Here is a 24,661-nt window from a genome sequence, read left to right as displayed (position 1 = left end):
CATGGGAAGGAGGTGAAGGGCCGAGACGTAAAGGGCCTATGAAGCTATTTTAGTCTGGAGGGGGTACAACTACAGCTAATGGATGTCTCTAAAGATGGAGCCGGTAAATCCAAAATATCCCCCACTGATATCTGGCCGTATGGAGGCGCCACCGTTCTTGGCTTAATGCTACTTTCAGGTGATTTATCAGCATGATTCAGAAGGTGAAGCCAAACATACAAATGAAAACACAATTAGATAATCACAAAAAGGCAGACGCTTGGGTATAGTTGGCTGTAAGGAATCCAGTGTAATTCACAGCAGAGATCTGTCTTTTAATGCATTAAATCCTACTCATTAATCCCGAGGACTTTTAATAGAGACAAATGAAGCGAGAATGGAAATGAAATCCAATTTGTCCCCCCTACACAAATCAAATTGCGCGTCTTTGTTAATTCTGAGCACCTGTAGTGCATTGCGGTACCGCGAGCATATCGGTTAAATACGAGACATGCTGCGGAAACCAGGGCATTTACATGTAAAACCTAAATGTCAAGGTTTCAATGACAGCAATTACAGCTCCCGGTGAGATGATGGCTGCTTTGGTTCGTTCTATTGTTTCATAAAAACTGCAGGAATCATTCATCTTGAATTAAACTTCATTTTTCACGTTATAGTGTAAATGCTCTCGCCTTACCATGGGTAACAGGCAGCTTCAAATTTCAGCTTTAAAATTAAAATTTGCTATGACTAAAAATAATAAGGCAATCAAACCATGAGTGAGTTAAATAAAAGATGAATCAAACACAAATGAAGTGACCTGCAGAATTTCTTTCCATTTGATTTCAAGCCAAGTCATTATGGCAATGGATGGATAACATGGACATGAGATACTGTAATGCAGCAATGTGTTCATTTTCCAAACCGCTCACAAACACACACATGCTGTCTAATGTCAATGGTACACATGTGAGCTCATGGCACCCAACCGCTGGGTAATATTAATCATAACAACATGAATATTAACAAGGTGAGGGAATAAGCTGCAGTGCATTACTGCAGATCATCCATTTCAATCTAACCAGATCTAATGGGAAAGCACCTGACTGGGGAGAAAAGTTTAGCATATTAATCCCCCTGACAAAATGAATAGGGAACTAAATAATTAAACAACCAACCTCAAGCCCTCCGCTAAGTCTGGAGGCTTTTATAACTCTCCGGCAATCCCCCTCGCCCAGGTGTGGGACAAGAATGTAGATGAATCCACAAAAGCACAGTGTGACACCCAGATTAAGCCCATAAAAATACACCTGAGACCTCAGACTTATCTCGTGGGTATCGTTATACGGATGGTTATTAGCTTAAGAGGTTTCCGAAATGTTACCACATTTGCAAATGTTATTTGCAAGCTAAATTTGCAAGTGCACCTTCAGGGGAGATTGGAAATTCTTGTGCTCAGCCTTTTACGACTCAAAACAACTGTAAACAACTCCAAATATTGTCCATTTGCACAATTAAAGGTGAACTAAACTAAAAAGTTAAATTGAATAGCACAACACTATTTTAACCAATCATCATTCAGGACTGAAGCTGTTTATATAAAAAAATAGCAGAAAAATGAATGCTGTTCACTAACGTACTGCAATAATATGATTATACTAGTACATAAGAAAAACTTATCTTAAACTTAATCTTAATGATTTTCTCGACTTATCGCACATTAAGTGAACATGACCTCGGTACGGTTTTTTCACAATTGCCATTTCTGTCTACTGTCTGTCTCAGTACGCGCGACTTAGGGTCCACATGTGCACACGCAACAAAAAGGCATTACTTGAGATAAAATGTTGTGTTTTTCTGGTGAATACATACAATTTGAAAGAATAAATATGACTGGAATTGATTTCAAAGCTACAACAACCCGCATCTCTGACGTTAATGAGACTTGAGGAGAAGTTAGTGTAAACGAGCCGGCATTTCTACTCTGGCAATGAAAAGAGCTAAACAAATAAAAAGTCATCTAAAACATAACCATAACATCCAGTGTTTAGATCTGAGGTGTAGCTATTATAAACATGACTGCTCGTAACACTCGTCTAAGCAATAAACCCTCTGAAGCTGAGATTTACGCTGAACAATGACTATTATTATAATATTTATTTGTTATATAAATATTTAGAATAGTATTTTTTCTTACATTCCAATTTCATATGAATATTTCATATTTTTCATTATAAAACGGCCCGTTCTGGTTCTTCATTCTGATTGGTTGAAACGCGTTCTAAGCTGTGATTAAATACCCTGGTAACCTCACGGTTCAGACCACATTACAGAAGTATCACTGCGCCACTGTTGCTGCTTACTGACTTATGAAAATAAACATCACGTCTTTAATCATATTTTACATTTTTCTACAATTGCACAATTAATGGCGATATTCAGATAAATGTCAATAAATATTGTTGAGTCATCTCGTCGATAAAGAGAAAACGTTCTCTGAGGAGTTTCTAACTCAAATTCATACGTCCGCTATTATCCACTGGGTGGCGATCTTACCCAACTTAAACACTGACGCATTCACTCAACACTGAAAACAACGTGTAGTACTCTTCATGGCTCTGAATCTGATCTCTTACAAAAGTTATTCACAAAAATGGAATTATCTCCACTTTTAGCTAAAAATTTGAGAGTTGATAAGAGAACAAATGAAGGTAGGATGATTTTTTTTTGTTTTTGCGGGGCGTCTGTTCTTTCATTTGATATGTTATGTTTGTTTAAAAAAGATCATTTTTCTGTAAGGCATTAAACTAAAACTGGGTGGCAATTAAAAAAAAACGCTGACGGGGTAAACAGTTAACGTTAAGATGCTTCCACTCATATTTGATTATCACTTCAACGTCTGTGTTGGTTGTGAACTGTGTTCTGTTGCAGCCACACTTGATTCTGAGGAACTACTTTGTTTGGCGGAAGAGTAATATTTGTACTAATATAATTACAACTTTTTGTGTTTTATTTGATGAAATCCTGCTAACGTTATGCATATGAAGTAACCGTTTTATAAAAGCAATAAACCCCGCAAAGCAGTGGGGTTACAGTGCATTTTATAACAGCTAAGGGGCATTGTTAGGCACGGCGCGAAGCGGATTGTTATAAAATGCACTGGTAACCCACTGCTTCTTGGGGCTTATTGCTTTATTTTAATATTCTTAAAAATCAAAGTTGTGTTCTTAAAAATTATGTAATTGCATTATTATGCCATTTTATTTTCATATATAATCAGTGAAATAAAATGGTCTAAAAAACAAACAATACTATAGGCTATTGCCATTATTTCTGGGGCAATTAACTGAAAAGTAGCTATTGTGACGGGCCTATTATTTATCTTGACTAGAGATGAGTTATTATAACTTATAAATTATAGTTGAAATAAGCCAACTTTATTGTATAAGTTGTAGAAACTCATCTTGTCAAGATAAATAATAGTAAGTTCAAATAACTTGATTAAACAAAAACATTTAAGGCAGCAAATAATTTTTAGAGTATACCTATGCACTGCAAGTCGCTATGAATAAAAACATCTGCCAAATGTATTAATGCAAATAATTTTAACTAGAACTAAACATCTTCAGTGGACATGGCAACAAGTTCCTAAAATACATTTCATCAAATATTTCATAGATTTTTTTTAAACTGTACCAGTGAGCCCAAGCAGCTCTGTCCATACATTTCATCACACCGAAGACAACAGCTGACCGTTCTGACACTGCCATTCAAAAACACTTTGATGTTTACTGTGAAAGGGAGGTCAAGTATGAGAGAATCAAAGGTTTACAGGCCCAACAGACATCAGGGTCACAAGCTCTGCAGAGGAATCACTGCCTAAAATGGCAAGCAAACCACAAAGAGCCACGTCAACCCAGAAAGATCATTCAAGGTCAGGACTGACGATCACTCATCCAGTGCTGTCCTACTACTGGAAACATTCTCCCACAAGGGTTTCATACAATCTTCCCAGAACGCATTATAATCACTGACATTATAAGATCCATAGAATACAACATGTCTCTGTAGAGTCATGCAGTTTATTCTACATTTATGTTTCTTGTAAAAACAGGGCATTGTGTTGACCCATCCACAACTGGACCAGATTGCAATGGCACATTTAAAGCAACACTATGTAGTTTTTTTACCTTTAAATAATGTCTCTAAAATTATTTCAGTGATAGAACAACTTTAAACTGGACAAATTGTACTGTTGCTGCAACCTGAGCAGCCTCCTAGCTGCTACAAGCACACTCTGAAAGTGGCGGTGGAGGGTAATGCACACAGCCCCACCCCCTCCCCTTGCCTGCAGAAGAGTGTCTGATACCAGGCACTGTTGCCCTTTTCAACCACATGGGGGAGCTGGAAGTCATTTTTACATGGAAACTACATAGTGTTGCTTTAAGTCAAAGAAACTTACTGACGGTGTATCTATATATTCTACATTAAGACAAAATGAACTGTAATTGTGGAGCCTGATCAGATTCAAATTAACCTAGGAACATTTTTATCTGTAAAAAAAAAAAAATGAAGACCTAGTATATAGGTATGCAACTGTTTGCTTCATCACAGAAGACAATTGTCCAGGCGCGGAGCTATGGGCGGGCCTGGGCGGACAGCTGGCCCGCCCAATCAGAAATGTAAAAAATACTACTCTGTATAGTTAGACATGTATACTACTTTATGTGGTGTAATTTATCTATTGCATGTTATGTTAAAAACAGTAAAATTATAAGTAAGCCTGATAACTATTTAAAAACTATTAAAGCAGTTGAATGTTGCGTTATAATGAAATATTTCCGAGCAGCTTTCAGCCATGATCACTTTGAGAACTTTTTTTGCAAGCAAGTAGAAAACGTATTTTGAATAACAACACGTTATAAATATGTGCTGCGCGCTTTCCTCTCAATAACATAAACACACAACAAATATGACAGCGGGGTAAAAAATAGAAAGAAAACATCTGATCATAGTGATGTTGTTTGATATAGCGATATAGCAGCACTATAAGTCACGCCACGTTTATTGCTACACTTTATACAATATAGCCTATTGCTTTTAAGCAACAAATAGCCTATCATAACAACCTATAAGCCTACTGTGTAATTGAGACATTAATTTAAGAAATGCATTAAAGCAGAAAGACGTAGGCTGCGGAAATATAGTGGGTTCACTTCAATCCACACCACAGACGTTCTTGGTTTGCTTCTTATTTATTAAATCGAGGCAATTGTTTAATCAAACATTGATTAATATTAAGATACAATTTATACAAAACGAAATTCACTTTAAAGAAAGTCTTTCTACAAAACAAACCTCGCAAAATCGCTTGCCCGACGTCCATTACGGGCTATGGCGAATTCCTGTCGGGCTAAAAAAAAATTATGCGCCTTGGCCGTCGGGCGGAGGAAAAAATATTGTAATGTGTTTGCATTCTCTCAGATTTAGTTAGGTAATTATATTGTATTTAATTCGGCGTCATCTTGTTAGCCATTACTATCCTCACTAACAAGTGAAACTGTCAGGAAATGAAGTGAAAGCATTAAATCCATTATTCCTTTCGTTCACGTCTGATATGCTCGCTCCTCGGCTCCGCTCTTCACGAGTAGGCTTGCTCTTGTGCTCATCAAAAAGTATATTAAATGTTTATTTATTTGTCATTTCGTTTAACCCCAGAGTCTAACATTATTCTAGCAATTCCCTTTTTCTTTCTTTCTTTATTTAGTAAGTTAACTTAAATATGTGAGAACGAAAATATATTTTTAGTGATTCGCATGAAGAGAATATGATGTTAGAAGCTTCATTTTAAGCATTTAGTAGCCGTATTTATTTAAACACTTTAATAGGTTATTTAAAAAAGTGTAAGGTTTTTTTGGGTTCATTTATATTTCCTGTCACTGTGTGCAGGTTCTTTTTTGTAGGCTATGAGAGCCCAATATTTTTTTTACCAAAAAGGCTTAATAAATGTCACGTTGCATTACAATTTAAAGTATCAATAATGTCAAAAATGTGACGTGCAGTTCGGGTGTGTGTGTATGCTGTTTAAATTAGTGTTCTGAAGTTTTGACGAATTTTATAGACTTGTTATAGTTTCTTATTCAAAAGTGACACCCACAGATTCAGGCCCACCCGGACTTAATCCATGCCCACCCATATGTCACGTTCTGCATCCGCCACTGCAATTGTCCATCAAAAATGTATGCACAGTAATTCACTTATTGGTAACAAATAAAGTATGCAATTCACACTGTTTTAAAATCTAAAGGTGTTCTGTGATAGAAAAGCTTAGCAAGCCTGCTTGTAACAAGTTATTTCAAGTCTTGCAATTTACACAAGGTTACAAGAAAGAGATATGATAAAAATTTACATGCATTATACAGATAACACAAACCAACTAAAATGTCAACCTCGGAAGGACTACTTAAACTTTACACATCCTGCCAATATTTTACTGATTATTTTAACTACTTTAAAGGGTTAGTTCACCCCAAAATTTAAATTTTCTGATAAACCGCATACCGCAAAGACACAAGGGAAAGTAATTTATGAAAACATTGTCATTTTTAAGTAAACTAACCTTTTAAACAAAAATACAAGATTCATATATCTACATTTTAACCACACAGACATCCACTTTAACTTTGTTGTTATGTGAACATCTTTTCTTGGTTTATACAAGCTGAGAAAGGAGCCGGAGTTACTTTCTTTGGCAGTTAGCAACATCTGTGGCAAAATAAGCTTGCTGTACTTCTTTTATTTATAAATTTATTTGAATGGGGAAAGTAAAAAATCATGATAAAATTTGAAAGGCAGTAACATACAGTACATATTTTATGCACATAGAGAGTACAGCATCTCAGGTCCCTAGAAAGACTTTTCTAAAAATAAAACAAATTGTCTATCATAGAATAAAATAATTTTGACTAATATTATTTATACATACAAACACAAAACATAAATAATCTGTACCTTAATTAACTCTTTCCCTGCCTGCGGTTTTTTTTTTAAGTTGCCTGCCAGCATTTTTTGTGATGTTCACAAAAGTTTAACAAAATGCCTTCCAGAAAATTTTCTTTTATTAATATATAAACATACAAATATGTCAAATGAAAGAACAGACCTTCTGCTTTCAAACAAACAAATAAACAAAATAAAAGATAAAAAGTTTCATCCTATCTTCATTTGTTCTCTTTTTATAACCTCTCAAATACAGGTAGGTTTCTTCAAAAATACAAAATTTTGAACAAAAAGATTGAGATCAGATTCAGAGTGATGATCAAAACATACACAGAGTTAAAAATGTTTTGAATTGGCTGATGCTTAAAGGGGGGTGCATGATTTTTGAAAAACACTATGGAAAAGGGAGTTGGACCGAGTACTAAAACACACTTGTAGCCAATCAGCAGTAAGGGGCGTGTCTACTAACCGACATCGTTGCCTGGGTTGCGTATGTGTGGGGCGGGTCTATGAAAAAAGGTCCAGATTCTATTGGGGTAGGTGCGTGTTTGTTTCAAATATTAACATTGGCTTTCAGAGATCATGCACCCCGCCTTTAAGTTTTTTATAAGTTGGGTAAGAGCGCCACCTAGTGAATAATAGCAGAAGCATAGAGTAATGTAAAATCTCGTCATTAGCAGGGAAACGTTTTCTCTTAATTGACCAGATGTCAGCATGAATAACTTAAAAATTATTAAATTATTAAATATTAAAATATACATAAAGCGTTTGTTTATTCTGTTTTTCAATACAGTTATTTGTATTTTAAAATAATAATCATAACAGTTGCATCCTTAAAAAAATTAAGCATGGTTTTACTACAACCCAGTCCAATACTACTATAATAATAACCATAATTAAACCACAACTGGTCGTACTTACTGTTTTCCGGATATTTCCTTTAATAAAACTATGGATAATTGTCATAATGGCACCGAATAGACGCTCATTTTCCAAGTCTTTTACATGTTCAGATCTCTTAGCACCGGCTGGTGGAAACGGACTGAGCACAAACCAAGGTCAAGCATGTTTGATCAAATATTTCCTTTAGTCATTTGGAGACATCCACATCTTAGACTGTGAATGTCACAGCTGGTTTGCGTGAATGAGACGTGTATTCGTTTAGCGAGAGCGACGCTGGAATTGATTGTCACTAGATTGAAAATTAGCAGTCCGCTAAGACTCTTGGCTTGTGTGAGGCCTGTTGGATTACAAATCAGCACAGGTAATAATTTTCTATTGTATTTGGCGCTTAGAAGCACTGACCCCTTGAGGCCAAACATCATCTGAAAGAAGCACCACAAGAATACTGATAACAATACAGAAAGACACTGTGAAGACACAATCAAACTAAAACAAACTCATTCTGTAATTGAGATGCGACCTTTAGTGAACAGGATTATAATTGCTTCATATGAAAGACATAGACTTACAAAAAGACATGATGGTTCAATGATGCATTGAAATTTCTATATATCACTTACAGAATAAAAAAGGAACTCCATCAGTATGATACAACACACCTCTGCTTCACACCGGGGTCTTGATCTCCCTGTCAGAGTTTTATTTTGTGATATAATATGATTTGAAGCTGAAGTGCAGAATGATGTCATAAAAATAATTGATCTGTCTTAGTAAAAGTGAGACTTGGCCGAAGTGAGATATATCAACTCAATCTCACAGCAATTCGTATATGTATTTTACGAGGTGGCTAATTTATATTAATTCATACAACCACACTTATACACTTTTGTATGATTTGCTTTCATCCTGTGATGTTGAGGTTAGGGGCGGGGATAGGGGTGTGGTTTCATTATTGTTTTTTTATGATACTTGTATGTTTTTGTTAAACTGACTTTGTACAAACTCATACGAATTAACCAAATCAATTACGAATTGATTGTAAAATGGTACAAATACTTGTAAGATCAGGCTGGATTTACAAATATTGTGGGAGGTCACACTATAACAATATTTAACCATTTAAGCATTTTACTGCATGGTATGATCTATTGAAGACTAGCAATTGAACCGAATTACTGTCACAATAAATATGTACGTATACCCTTATTAAGAAGTGTTCCCCTTATTAATACACCCTATTTGACACAGTATAGTGGTTTTGTGGTAACCTAATAGCTAAAGAGCCAGCTGCTAACGCAAATGAAGCATTAATGAAGCAGAGAGCCACTGAGATCTTCCTCTCAACTCCATTACTGTAGTGCCCTTGAGCAGAACACTTTAGCCCAGAATAAATGTCTGGACCGTCTCAGATATAGGCCTAATCAAGGATGTGACCCAAAAGGGTCAAGGTTTGGCTCATCTTAGCCTCGGACGGCTCGCCCTCGAACCGCCCACAGTCTGTTCTCGGATATCTGACGCATGCAAAGCTGGAAAAGACTTACAGACATTTTGATGCAACCACTGATTTAAATCATCAACAAATGTCTACAGCCCTGCATGGGTCTAATTCATCAATGCCTTTAAAGTGAACATTATGCAAAACCTTCATAGATACATAACACTATAGACACTCTGTAATAGTTCCCGATTTGCAACTTAAGTGCTTGAAAGCAGAAATAAATAAATAAATAAACAGCAACATTTAAACAGTATCTCTGATCCACTTTGCAGCTGAGCGTGGCTGATATACGACTGAAAATATTGGCAAATGAGACTGCATGTCTATTTTTACAGGAAAAAGCAGCATCGATTTAATGAAGTGGTGGCGTAATACAAAGCATTAATGGTGAAAGGTAAGGTAAGATCTTAATGCAAAAAACTGTAAAATAATGGAGGAATGCTCCAAATAATTCCCTCAATGGATTTCACAGTGAATTCCCTACATAGACCAAGCCTTAGATATGCTTTCAACTACCGGAGCATTTGCCAAATATTGCCTTTAAATGTCAAATACAGACTCACTTGTGTTGCAATCCAAGAGGATTTATGAATCATTATTGCATGAACATTGCAAACACTCTACATCGAATCATCCAGCCATTAAATGTGGTAAATGTGAAGCAAGATGGACTTCTTAAAAAACTTTTCCATTAAAGTCCCTGTAAAGTCAGATATTAAATGTGTTCTTAGTTTGTCACACTACAGAAAAATTCCCAACCAAATTTAAATGATAGTAAATAAAATAAGTTATCCAAATCTTAGTGAAACAGGCAGCATTCTTTGCTCCTAAGCGATGGGGGGCGTGTCCACTGTCGGCGCAGAAACCACACCCACTTATGGGCCTGCCTCAAATACAGCTACAACTTGAATCACGATTGTTTTAGGGGTGGAGCCATGCTCGGTGGCTCCAGTGCATCATCGAGCCACTGTTTTAGGCCCGCCTAAAATATCCTGAACTCAGAAATGTGATCTCTTACAAAAATACTTTCCAAAAATGCAATTGACCTATGGCTAAACCACACCCCCACATGCGATGAGCCAATCAGAGTGCGCTAGCTGACCCAATACACTCGGACATTCTCTACTTTCACGTCCATTGAAATGCAAAGTCAGTTTTCATTCGTTTTTATATGTTTTTTCTTGACATTTTAAGTTTAAAATGGTCAAACAGTGTGCATGGGTACATGCAACTCTGACACTAGGTGTCCTGAAAGGCTGGACGACGTTGTGTATTTTTTAACCCTTTCCCAAGCCACATCTCAACCAAAATAAGAATAAGTGTTTGCTCTGGATTAAGTTATGCGGTAAACCACAACACCAACTAAACGTGGATAAATGAAACAAGGATGTCTACATCTGTTCTAATCTAAGTCAACAACGTATTTGAATGTTATCTTTAACGTATCATTAGCCTAACATTAAAAACATTAACATTAGTTTCTAGCTACGTTGTACATCATGTCACTTAGCTTCATTAACGTATCTGTAAATAACCGAGATAACAAATGTTTTTGTTGTGCTGAATGATTCATGTCACCAAACTAACGGATAGGTACTCTTGGTAACGATGATAAAAAAGGCTTGTCCTGGAAACGTATGCAACTTAGACCTGTAGGTTACATTTAATTTGATCATGATGGCAACGATATGTGATTTATCGCGTTTACACTGTTATAATTCACCACTGTGATTTTTTGCATGGAGCTGAAGCTTTTCATCGACCTTCTCCACTATAAAATTATTAATATAACCCTCCAATGCATAGTTAATTACGTTTTGTGACTTTGAGATGATATATAGTCTTTCTGTCTCCCAAAATCATCAATTGTCTCCTGTGAAATATCTCCTCCTGTGACAGCTGCCATAGCGCCTATCACCAAATGTTGATTGTTTGTCGGAGTGAGTGGAGGGGGCGTGGCTTAGCCATAGGTCAATTATTTCTGCTTTTTGCTCAAAATTTGGTATTTTTGAAGAATCCTATGTATATTTAAGAGGTTATAAAAAGAGAACAAATGATTTTTTTCCCGTTTTGTTTGTTTGTTTGTTAGATTGAAAGCAGAGGGTCTGATCTCTCATTTGATATATTAGCATGTTTATATATTTATAGAAGAACATTTTCCAAAAAAAAAAGGACTTTTGTGAAACTTTTGTAAAAAGAAAATATGCAATTCACAAATCCTGCAACTATCTTCAATGCAATTAATTTAATTTCTTTCAACAGCAGATCTTTATCTTTGGCCGCAGGACTAATTCTGTGATGGCGTATACATTTCTTTGCTCCTGATGCAAGCCTTACAGTATCCACAGTTAAGGAAAGTAGCCTGTGTTATCTTTTATCCTCATTTTGGTTTAAAGCTTTGCAGAAAGACACACCTGACTGACTTTGCCTTTTACTTGTGAATAAAGCCAATGGAGAAGGAGTAAAGCTAGTCTGATTTTTCTGATGTGGATTTAAACCTACGCAGAGGTGGACACGTTAGTGACTCCTCGACAGCTGGATCTGATTACCTTTCCGACAGGCTTCAAAAGAATATCTGGCACCTTTGTATAAAAGAGCAAAAACTTGAGTTAAAATTCAGGAAAAGCTTTCGGCTTTTAAACATCCTTGACATTTTAAACAAAAGCGTGGATCGGTAACAGACTCCGGTTGTTGAAAGGAAGCATTTAAGCTCAGGCCAGCGGATCTATTCTGAGATTTTTAGGGATGTTTTTGCATTTAACCTTGTACGTTGCAGCCAAACCTCAAAGTAAGGCCTGTCCACGCGCAAGAACACTACATTAAGTAGAAGTGCATGGCCCAAGGCCAGCTGTACAAATATATATATATTTTCCCTTTAATTACTTAACCTAAAAGGTTAATCTCCAGGGATGTCTTGGATAGGGGATTCATCCGCAATTCTCTGGGTTTACCGTCCAACTACCGATCAACAAAATCCCCAGCACGAGGCACAGGACCCATAATGCGGCTCTCGGAAATTGGGACGAGCAGTAATGACAGGCAAAGCTGGGCGACATTCGAATCCTTCAGAGTACTCTTTGGCCTGAGCTCTCATCTCAGCAGGTTCAAGGACCTTGCGCCATGCACAGCTGCCCACTTCAATAAATGCACAATCTGTCAGTGCTTGCTGCTGTTGGGCGCCACCAGCGATTTGTACTTTCCATCATGCTGAAACATGCGAGAAGAACAGCAAGCAAGCCAAAAAACAACAAGATTTATGCTCACTCTAGGTCTCGTTCACTTATTACTGTGAATATAAGCATGCAGGGGAGAGACACTTAAAACATCTTTTGGGGCCCTCAAACAGTTTACATCCGCTGACCCACACTGTAAACGTGAACAGTACAATGTACTCATTTAAAACGAGTGAACTGTCATGTTTGAGTTCCATAAACTTAAATAAAATGAGTAAAAGATCTTTGCCAACTCAGAAATTGTATTTATTACTTCCAAACAGTGGCGGCTGGTGCTAAAAAAATTGGGAACTTAAAATGTTACTTTTGCTGTAGTAATTCAGGTCTGTAAATATCTGTTTATCAGGTGATGAATATCATTACTGCTTAGCTAAAATGCTGAAAATGTTGTACTGTTGAAGTCAACTAAACCATGAAATAAATTTACTATGAATGTCTAAATCTGAGTATAATGTGGGTTTATTGTCATTAATGAACTAAAATCCCGACATAGACAATTATTCTTCATTTCATGTTTTAATGCTAATAATTTTTTTGTGAAGAGAACAGATGAACAGAGACGTGCATCACTTTACATAAGTGGGAGGGTTTGGGGCGCACAGTCCCGTGCCCCAGAACGGATCCGAAACCAGCCAATTCGAGCTCAGCTTTAGGTCACGTTTTTACCCTTTTTACTGACCTACATAGACACTCATTAGGGGTGCGCCCCAGACACACAAACATGACACACACACAACAAACAAATTTTGGATTTTTTTAAATAAATGATAGCATGACTAACAGAGAAATAGTATAACTAAACGGTTTTATTTTGTATTAATTTGCATTATTTATTTAACTTTTTTGTAACATGTTAAAGTAGCTTTCTTCTCTGGCCAACTTTGGGGGCAGCGCCCCAGCACACCCTAGTGACCAGCCGCCACTGCTTCCAAACATCATTTCAATACCACAGCCTCATTTAAACAAACTTTTGGTGGTTGTTATGATGTTTATGGCATTCAATTTTCCAATTAAAATAAGAAAGAGTCTGGCACTACAAATTTTCTTCAGTTTAAAATCAACACAATCTAGTCTCCAGCATGCTTTGCAGAAGCATGCATTATGAAATATTTTTTTTAAATGAAGTGATATTTTATGTGGTTTTCAGTAAATACAAAGACCCAATAATGTTAAACATTTATTGTTGGAGACAAATTTGCTATTTTGTAGTTTTATTCTATGCAGATTTAAAAAAAAGTGCAAACTTGCATGCACGTTTGGCATAAAACTCATGCATATGCAGTTCTTCATATCAAGAAAATACAAAAAATAATACAGCAATACAATAAACTTCATGATTTATTTAAAGGATTCAGGATCCTGTTGCTCTCTAGGACCTTGTGCAACTCTGTAGCGTTGAAGTGCACAAAATGAGCATGATATTACACTTCAAGAGAGATTATGCTTGATGAAAAATCAGGAAGAGACCTGTTTTGGACATTTATGGAAAACGTGCAATTTATCTACTGCTACTCCAGGCTTAAGCTGAGGTTTACAAAGTTTACTGTCAGATTTGCAAAATGAAGCAAGCTTTTCGAGGGCCTGAGTGCCGTCACATGATTACAGCTAAAGTGTTGTCATACACAAAGCACCAAACCATTTTTGGTTTAACGCAGCGCTGCAGAGTTTGATTAAAAGCGAGCGGCTGTAACAAGCGAAGAGCTCTTGAAGAGGCTGTTAAGCAAGTCAGTGGATGCTGAGAGGGCTTCACGTTGCCATACGAATTACGCCTCTAACAAATACACCTGACTTCATCAACCGTCAGGCGTGATAAGCATGTTTGAGAAAGGAAACACATAATAAAATAATCACAAGTCATTTACAAATAAATGTCTCTGGAGCCAAGCTGCTTCAAAAGAAAGACTTCACTTCCTCCTTCATGACAAAAGCGACGACAGTCAGCGCTGCAATTATTTGGTTTGCGGGCGGTGATCTCAAATTCTGCTTTGTAAAAACGCCTTTAAGGGTCTGACCTGACAGTCTCCACGCTTATATTGGATTCTGCTTTGCTGTGATAGATGGAGCTTGATCTCCACCTACAGGCTGCTGGGAAATCTCTTCTGCACATGATGCAGAGATAAAGGGGGGGGGATGCAATCAATGCGACTAATTCAAGATCTGCAGCAGAGCGAAAATGCCACCAAGAGGAGGGAAAAGGCAGGATAATACCATTTTGAATCCACTGCGGTTATATCCGTTGAGAAAACGGCATCATCTACACACCGTAATGGCAGTATAATGACCTGCGCATGAGTGACTGCGGGGAGGTTTGCGGGATGCGGCTGTTGATTGAGGGCCATCTATTAATTACTGTTAGATTTCGCTGCAGCAGGTGATTGTAATGCAAATACCCAAAGCTGGTTGAGTGTTAATAGCTCCTGGTAGAAAAGCAGCAAACTGTGTGTTTTTTCTCTATGAACAAAGGCACTTTCCTGGATGAGCTTTTGAGAGGTGTTGACGCTACACTTTCTCAAAGGAATGAAGTTTGTTTCTGCTCCTCGTGCTTGGCTTGAGATTGTTCCCTTACAAAACCCTCCCTACGACTGCAACAGGACGAGAGCAAATAAAAAAGAAAGACAAACAGCGGGAGTACAAAAGCAAACAGTTAATCTCCGCAGAATAAAACCCTGCGCTGTCGGTGGGAGTAGCGCGCTGAATATGTAAATACATGAGAATGAAAGAGCAATGGATTATGCAAGCATGACTGCAACAACTCAAACTCCTTTCCACACGGACGTATTTGTAGCCTACAACCATTTTTCCGGTTAATGGATCGCTTTGCAGACAGGGCTGAGTTTCTCATAATCTCACACGTGATCGGACGACAGTCTTCTCAACGTGCCGGAAACCCTGTTCTCCATCTGTCTAGCCCACTTACACGCATGAAGCCTGCGTGAGAGACCGCACGACACATCAGGGAGATTTTTAATGTTGCATTTGAGTTTATGTCTTACAGAAGTACAGATATGGAGCCGCTGTGCTTCTTCAAGCGTGGACAGCAGGGTGCACCCCCTGATCTTTTAAAAGCCTTAAAATGAAAGGATAAGACCCGGTATGGATGCCACAGCAAAGGGAATACGGATACATCATGGAAAATAAAGCGAGAAGAAGTTCATAAGCACAGTGTGATTAAAGTACAACACTGACTGGTGTGGCTGTTGTAGGTTTAAAGGGACAATCTGAACAGGTGCAGCGTGAAATTAATCTTAATAATACCATTTTTATTGCTGTGTACGAGCAGCATCTTAGCAATCTATTTTATTTCATTATTAAAGAGGTTGAGTTCAGTCTCATGAACAGGTGCAGAATATTACAGCAAAGTGCAGAATTAGCAGCAGGCACATGGTTAACTTATCGTTATCAATCACAGAAGAATATTTACACCTATTAAGCCCGGTTCACGCTGCACGGCTTTCCGGCTGTCCCAGACAAAAGATGGCCATCGTAAAACATTCAGTGACGATTTGAATGATCGTACCTCCTAAACAGCAGTCCTTCGATGTACACTGAAAGATTTAAAGACGGCGATTAAAGACAACCTGCCATTATTTGCTGGCAGCCTCAGAAATTTAGCATGATCCTATAACCTACACCTACTGATTAAGGAAAATGCAACATGAAATGACATATTGATATTAAATATGTTACCAACATGTACCTCTGAGCTACAAATATGAACTCTTTAGATGCAAAGGTGTCTTTCTGAAAGGGCCCTAAAGACAGCTATGATAATCTGTTCCCTATACACAAGGGGTCTTCAACTTTTCTTCGAAGGCCAGATAAAAAAAATATGATGCCAAACTTTTACTTTTTATACTTTTTTTTCAAACTTTTTATACATTTTTGCTTTTAAATATATTATTATTATTATTATTATTATTATTATTATTATTATTATTATTGTTAAAACCTATGTTTCTTAGGTCATGTATTTAAAAATACATGCACATGCACACACCAGTAATTACCGAAAACTCATATTTTCTTTTTTAATATTTTAAATACAACTGCAGTTTAACATTGCAAGTTTAACATAGTTCAACTATGATCATTGCATAACAAAGTGTAAATAAGTGCAAATAATCAACACGTAAACATGTATTTTTGTAATGCAGACTGTAATGCAGAGCTCTTAAACTGTTTTTGTTTATAACTGTTTAACTTTCATAAATTGTTACATATTAAGTATTCACAACATATAGCCAGACTTCTCTTAATGACTAAAATTGCACTGCATGTTTTCTGTTTTAATATTTTAAAGATATATCGGCTAAACCGCCTTTCCATTGTACACTACATTTGGACACGACTGTCTGAGTTCGCCCCCTAGTGGCAGTCATAAATTTCTGTTTTATCGTAAATCTGTGCCAACTTGGTAAAGAAGCCCCCAGCGCAAGAGTCTTCAATCTACGAATATATTACTACTTAATAATTTACTTCTCAGTAACCAATCATTTTTAAAGGATTCAAGTGTTACTGATAAAGTTAAAAAAAATTAAGTTGTTTATAAAAATAATCAAGGTTTTTTTTAATGCATCCAAAGCTCAGATTGGATCTGAAATGACGCACCCGCAGATGGTTGATACCCCACGCAGCCCCTTTCCGACTCACGGTTTTTAAGCCGTCATTTGTCATGTACATTGGAAAGGTGGCTTTAAAGTAACAACACTGATTTTAAATCAGACAAAGATGACCGGTGGGCCAGATAAAGATATTGGAGGGCCGCATTTGGCCCTTGGGCCACCAGTTGACTAACCCTACTATACACAATATATAATGTGTGTCCCCTTTTTCAATAAAAGATCTTTTTCATTCATTTTATCAGGAGAAAATCACATATCTGACTAACTACTAACACACCTCAGATTGCATGACTAATAATATCATAACCTACATTTTATGTGCATAACTATTTTCCTTGCCTTGTCTTCTGTCACAGTTCAAAAGTTCTCTTGAAGTTTTATAGCCACAGAATTTCTTCATATCCGCCACACAACTCAATTTTGAGCACAAGATCATATTTTTATGTTCTTGGACACCTCAAGCCTGACAGCTGGACGAGGGATTTACGAGGTGCCTACCTGCCCTGTCATCATTCATCTTCTGATGTATTTCTGACGATGAAACTGAGGCTTTTTGATTGGTCGGTTTGTATTTGTCGACAGCTCGTCTCTCATGCATTTGGCACTGCTCAACAGAAGAGATGTCGTCCCACTACTGCCGGCCTGTTCGGCGGAGCATCAGGCAACTCAACCTTGTCCCAGCTTCTAATGCTAAAGGACAATACTTAAAGTGAAAGCAATGGAGGACTTATTTAGGCTTGTGTGTGTGTCATTGAGATATATTTAACAGTCAATAGTCAGTAAAAGATGTAATGAAAGATGTTCATTACAGACAACCGTGTCCGTGTTCAGCAGACTTTCTGACCTCGTTCATAGAAAGGTCAGATGACTAATGCGGTTCTTTACTCTCGCAGACAAGAGATTTATTCTCCTGAAAACTGCACTCACTTTAGCTTAATTTCACCAAGAAGGTACCGCACAAATAAAACCACCCTGTGACTTAACTACCAGCTTTGTGGACTGATGTCAAATCACGTGCACACCGCAATTTATAACCCGAGGCAATGGACATTAACACTGAGCGGTGGACTGGATTGTGCTGCTTCCCACAATGCAATGCAAACAGTGAGGTCAGCGGATGATAAAGAAAATATAAATGGAATATTCTGTAAAATGCAAGGTAGGGAAATTGAATTTACTGCATTTGTCATCTCAAGCTCGGAGACGTCTTACATCAAATGTTCTACACTGTCAGGAAAAATGGTCCCTAGGCAGTGCACTTTCAAAAAATATACCTTTGCACCTAAAGAGGTCATATTAGTTACTTAAAGGTACATATTGTGTACACATATACATGTACCCAAATTGTACATATTAGGACTTTTTTAAAGGGTACTGCCGAAGTGACAGCTTGGGACCATTGTATGACCTTTTTTCAGACAGTGCATGGATAAAAGATCATCATACTGCAACTTTGAAAACTTTTGCAAATAAAGAGGAAAAAGTATTAAAATGAAGCTGCAAAATCTCTCGGATTTCTGACATCAGAAACCTCAAACATTAAAAGTCAGAGCAGGAAAACTTGAATCCTGTGTGTAAAGAGCAAATGTTTTTCATTTCATATTCCCAGCAGCTACGGTACAGTGTTCCTGTAGCTCAACTGGTAAAGCATTGCATTAGCAGAGCAAAAGGTCCTGGGTTTGAGAAAAACACATACAGTACCGATAAAATGTAAACATTGTAAAGCCCTATTCAGACGGGATTAGTTTTACATAGAGAGGTGGGGTAAAGCAATTTATCAGAGCTTCTCAGTGATTTTAGTCCCGTCCCAAAGCTCCATGTCAGTAACCATTACGGTGACTTTTAACTTCTGTAAAAGGGTTGTAGAAATAACGTCAGGTAATACTAAACCTGCACTGCAAAATTACTTTCTTATATTTTTGTCTTGATTTCAAAAATTTTAAGCAAAAATTCACTTAAAATTTATGTTTTTTTGCCTAAAGACTAGACTTATTTTCTTGGGTCATTTTGCTCATTAAGAAAATACATCTTGCTTTAAGACTTTTTAGATATTTGTACTGAAAACAAGACAAAAATACTAAAGTCGGTTTGCGCAGTGCAATCTAATAGTATTACTGTTATGTAATGTATAATGCACGTGTATGTGTATTGTACTTTCCGGACTATAAGCCGCATTATTTAAAAATGCGTCATTAAGACGAAATAACATATATAAGTCACAGTACGTTGCGTTTATTTAGAAAATGATTTCACAAAATCCAAGCCGAAGAACAGACATTTAATCTGGAAAGGCGAGTTATTCAACTAAACAATAGCAGACAGAACAGCAGGCTGAATAGATGTCTGTACGCTAAAGTAATATTATCAGTTGTTTAAAGGATAAACCATAACATACAGAACTTACTTGGAAGGCTGAAGAGGATAAATTAACCGAACAAGCCAACTAGCGTGAAGTTCGCATACTCGTCATTCTACATCACTGAATCCATTTAATTACATAAATACAGAAGCAGCATATAATGGACTCTCGCGGCTGTAGACAGTAATGATGTCTTTTGCCTCATAAATGTCAAAATTAATCTATACTTACTTACAAGGCGCACCTGACTGTAAGATGCAGCACCAGCCAAGTTATGGAAAAAAACGTGTCTTATAGACCGAAAAATATGGTGTGTGTATGTTATATATACACTGTCAATCAAAAAAAGAATTAGACACCACATATAATTTTTGATATTTTTGGTGACATATTATATAAAAAGGAGGTGATGGCACTGCATAATTGAGCCCTCCTACTTCTCATTGTTTTACTAAAATGTTTTAATCCCGTGTGACTTGGCCATTATTACAGATGCCCGGTGGTAAAGTTGCTCTACTTCATCTATCCCCATAAAACTAATCCCGTCCGAATAGTGTTTAAGTCACTTTGTATAAAAGCGTCCCCCAAATGCAGATGTAAATTACAACTAAATAATGACTTGTTCTGTGCAAAATTTTACATATCACAAAATGTAAAATCTAGTACTTACTGTAGTAGCCATACAAAACTGTATTTTCAATCTGCTGTCTGGTTTCGTTGTTTGCCGCCCAGTCCTTCATAGAAAAAAACATTGTCATACATTTATTCTTATCACATTAGATCCAGCTCACAGAAAGAGACACAAATAACACAATGTAAGACATCTGACTCAAAAGATCAAAATATGACCCACCAATAGCGCTATTTTGTACTATGGAGCTATAAAAAACAGGACTTTTATAACACTACTTCAAATGGTACCATGGGACAGTGGTAATACAAAGAAGTGGCTCTATCCAAGTACACCGTGTTTCTTTTATTTATTCCCAATGTGTCAGAGATTTCATCAAAAACGTGACCTGACACACCGATGACTCACAGGTTCCCACAGATTCAAATGCCACGGAGAATTGCTGTCTGCCTCGCTGCACTAAATCTCTCTCTCACGCTTTCTTCTTTCTAGATAAACTCCATCCTGAATTCATAACTCTCTATTTCATCATATACACAAACACTAGAAAAACATCATTCAGCTAATGGTTTAAACTAATGTGATGTTTGCTTTCGGCCCTTGCATATAAAGATATAAGATTAGATATAAATGCATAATGAGCCACATATTTTAAAGAATACATTTTCATGACAGGATTTTTTCACAGACATGGTTTAGATTAAGCCAGGACTAGGCCTTGGTTATGTTAGGACATTTAAGAAGTTTTACACGCTTTACAAAAAACATTACAGATGTCTATCTTCAGACAAAACAATGTCAGAGATATATTTAAGATTTCATGTTTGTCTTTGGAGTGTTAAAACCTGTCTGTGAATATGGAAAATCCTTAAAGTCGTAGGGTCAGTTTCCCAGACATTGTTTAGATTAATCCAGGACTAGGCCTTACTTATATTAGGACATTTAAGTAGTTTTACAAAAAATCTTACAAAGAACAATACTGGTGTGCATCTTAAAACAAAACAATGGCATATATGTTAAGATACGTCAGTCAGTGCAAAGGTGTTTTCAAACATGCATTTTAGTCTGGGACTAGGATAAGATCTGTCCGGGAAACTGACTCGCAAAGCTTAAAGTATCAAACCCAAAAAGACATTCAACATGCTGTCACCATGTTGTGGAGACACTGTGCTTTGGGAGCTGATATTCCAAATATGATAAGGGGCGAAACATTTCTGTCACACACTTGAGGTTTTTGACCAATCATAACGCACTGGAAAGCTGGCCAATCAGAGCGCACCATGCTTTTCAAAACAATGAGAATTTTTAAAAAGGCACGGCATAGAGGAGCAATAGTAATGTACAGTAAATTGTTCACTGATGTCTACATAGAAGGATTGTGGTTTTTTATTAAGTGCAAAAATGATCCAGAGTCAGTTTTTCATTTCCATTTACAACCCTAGGATTTGTCTTTAGAATAAAATGGTCTATTCCCTTATTTGAAAGGGTCATGAATAATAATGTTGAGCTCTGCTCTGATTGGCTGTTTCTCAGAGCAGCTCCTTCATGTCCTTATGTTTGAGTCTGTATTAGATTTTGAGGAATAATCAATTGTTTGGAGATTGTTAATGGACGTTTCTGAGTTGTAAGTTTGTGTGTTTTTTTCAGTATGGACCTGCAAAACGTAACTGTAACGTCAATAGTAGAACTTCAGCCTAAACACTAACACATAGCATAACTAGCATATAGCGCTAACTCAGCAGTCACAACTTTGTTTTTAGCATTGTAACAACATTGTAATGTTTAATTTAATGTTGGGGCGTACATCTCGACTGTAACGTCATAGTTTGTGTTATGCTGTGATTGGTAGGGCTGTCACAATTATGAAATTTGGCTGACGGTTAATTGTTTGTTAAATTGTGATGATTATGACGATTAATTTCCTGTTTATTGCTTTGAAATTTAATTCTTATACATTTTACATTACCCAGATTGTTGTGATTTAAATGAAATCTTTTGCAAGTAAATATTAATACACATAATACATATTTAAAAGTAATCTGATACTGTCTTGTTTATACAGGCGCTGCAGCTCCCCCTTGTGTTTTTAGAGAGATGTGCAATCATTGCGGTGAGGTCAAACAATTGCGATGAGATGATTATTTAATCATTGTGACAGCCCTAGTGATTGGTCTGTTTCCCAGCGGTCTTTTACATGCATGAGATTTACATAAGAAGGAGGAAACAATCGTGTTTAAGGCTCATGATATGTCATTACCATGTACACAACTCTTATTATTCATCTATGCCTACATAAATACAGTTTTACATTCTACAGCACCTTTAACCTCCTAAAACCTAGATGTCCACATACGCGGACATCACATTTTTTGTTGTTTGCACCATAATATTTAATTCTGTGTAACTGGAACCTGTCGTACACAAACATGGACAAATACACTGTTTTATGTTAAAAAAATATTTGATTATTATATTTATTGTTTCTTCCTAACCCCAAAATAGCTAGTAGAAATCTGAAAAAAAAAAGGCAAACGAAAGCTCGGGTCTTAGGAGGTTAAGTATAAACAGCATAAACACTTTGCATTACACCAAATACACACAAAGTTATTTTTCACAATGTAATATGACCCCTTTAAAACCGCACAGACATGCATTTTAGTCTGGGTTTATGCTTAAGCCCTGTCTAAAAAACCATAATGTTTACATTAACAAAGAATAATATTCCACTAATGTTTCAAAATCGTCCAAATACTTCTTGTCAGTAAAGCTGAATGACTATAAATCTCAACAAACATTTTTGGTAAAATGCATAGTTTGCAAAGTGTACATGCTTTGTTTATTTAAAAATATATGTCACTTGGCTTAATATTTTGTTAGTACAATGGTTCACACTTTTGCTCGGCTTAAATGTCTACACTCCATCACTTAATTTAACCTGATCGGCTTCGTTGCTTTCCAAACACAGCTCGAAGAATAATAAAGATCTGTGAAGCAAAACAGGCCCGATTTACCAACTGTTTATCAGGCAAGTTAAGCGTATGAGAATGCATCCTCATTACCTGAACCCGGGACTGTCAATGTTTGCCGTAATCTCTTTAGAGCGAATAAACGTATAGAGTCGTACGTGCATGAGCTGAATTAAGGAGATGTCGAGTCGGGAAGGTTCCTTCGCCCATTAAGCCAGCTTACTCAGCTGTAGGACGAGATACATCTGACCGTCACATCAGAAAAACAGATTACCAGTGGGCGAAAGCCAAGAAGATCGCTGCCATAATCTTGTGTGTTTTCCAAAGACTTGACGGCTCCTTCCAATTCAAACTCCCACAACAACAAAAACAGTTGTCTGCTCAATTTAGTATGCAGCGTAAATCTTCATACAGATTTTCAAACCGCATTTTCCCACCGTTGATGCTTTGTATTTTGTCAACTTCTGCTGCATGGTTATAGTAAATATGGTCCTGTGCCCTTTAAGAAGGGCAAACGTAGCTGTGGACACTCAAAATGTCACGCCATTAAAATTACATATAGCTTGTGAACCCACTATAAAGATATGTGATATACACACATTATGTAAACAAAAATAGATATTTACATTTTCCAAAATGCTATAAAAGTAGATACAAATCAATCTATGAATTTTAAAGTGGTGCGAGAACATGCGGGACAAAACTATCTGTAGTTTCATTAAAGATCTAATTAACCTGACCGACGATCTTGTTAGTACACTTACATTTACTTACATTTTCATACACACTGAAACGTATTATATCGACGTCTTGACAGGACTAATACATTCATTATTTATGTATTAACAGCTTTATTAAAATCACAGGCGTTGGCGTTTCTTTAATCATACTAATGACTTATTTATTTAAGACAGTTGAATATGAAATGTTCATGACTTTCAAAGAATTACACAATATTAAACAACACTACACTTTAAAACCTTAAAATGCAAAACATTTCTGTAATCATTTCATCTTGGTGCAAGATTTAGGGCTCTATCTTACACCCGGCGCAATGCAGCGCAATGCGCGACGCAAGTGTCTTTCGCTAGTTTCCACCCTAATTTTCACGTTTAGCGCCGCGTTGTTTAAATAGCAAATGCATTTGCGCCCCCTTTGCGCCCATGGGCGTTCTGGTCTGAAAAACGAGGTGTGTTCAGGCGCATTGTTGGCGCGTTGCTATTTTGAGGCAACTAAAATAGACTACGCCATTGACCAACAAAAACCTGCTCTAAAGTCTAAAGTCAATGGCGCAATATGTTTAATGTTATTTAAAGAGCGCATTAGTAATATGCGCCTATAAACGGGAGGACAACGCGGGTTTGCTTATCACAAAGTACATAAATGCGCAGCAGCACAAAAATGCTTTTAAATATGAAAGATTAAAGGATTGAATTTAAGAGATTATTATTGAGTCTCTTGGACATATTTA

The 24,661-nt window shown here is 36.8% G+C and overlaps 1 protein-coding gene across 1 annotated transcript in view; it reads right to left on the bottom strand.

Moving 5' to 3' along the window:
- The window catches only part of lmbrd1 (LMBR1 domain containing 1), a 116,473-nt gene that overhangs the window by 81,503 nt on the left and 10,309 nt on the right, over positions 1–24,661 (bottom strand). The window contains exon 3 of the mRNA XM_073873602.1: positions 20,267–20,327. Coding sequence (XP_073729703.1) covers positions 20,267–20,327 — 61 coding nt within the window. The remainder of the gene's footprint in view (positions 1–20,266; positions 20,328–24,661) is intronic.

This window comes from Misgurnus anguillicaudatus, chromosome 11 (genome assembly GCF_027580225.2).
Source record: "Misgurnus anguillicaudatus chromosome 11, ASM2758022v2, whole genome shotgun sequence".
NCBI lineage: Eukaryota > Metazoa > Chordata > Actinopteri > Cypriniformes > Cobitidae > Misgurnus > Misgurnus anguillicaudatus.
The sequence above is the reverse complement of the archived record's forward strand: the minus strand, read 5'-3'. Positions and strand labels throughout refer to the sequence as shown.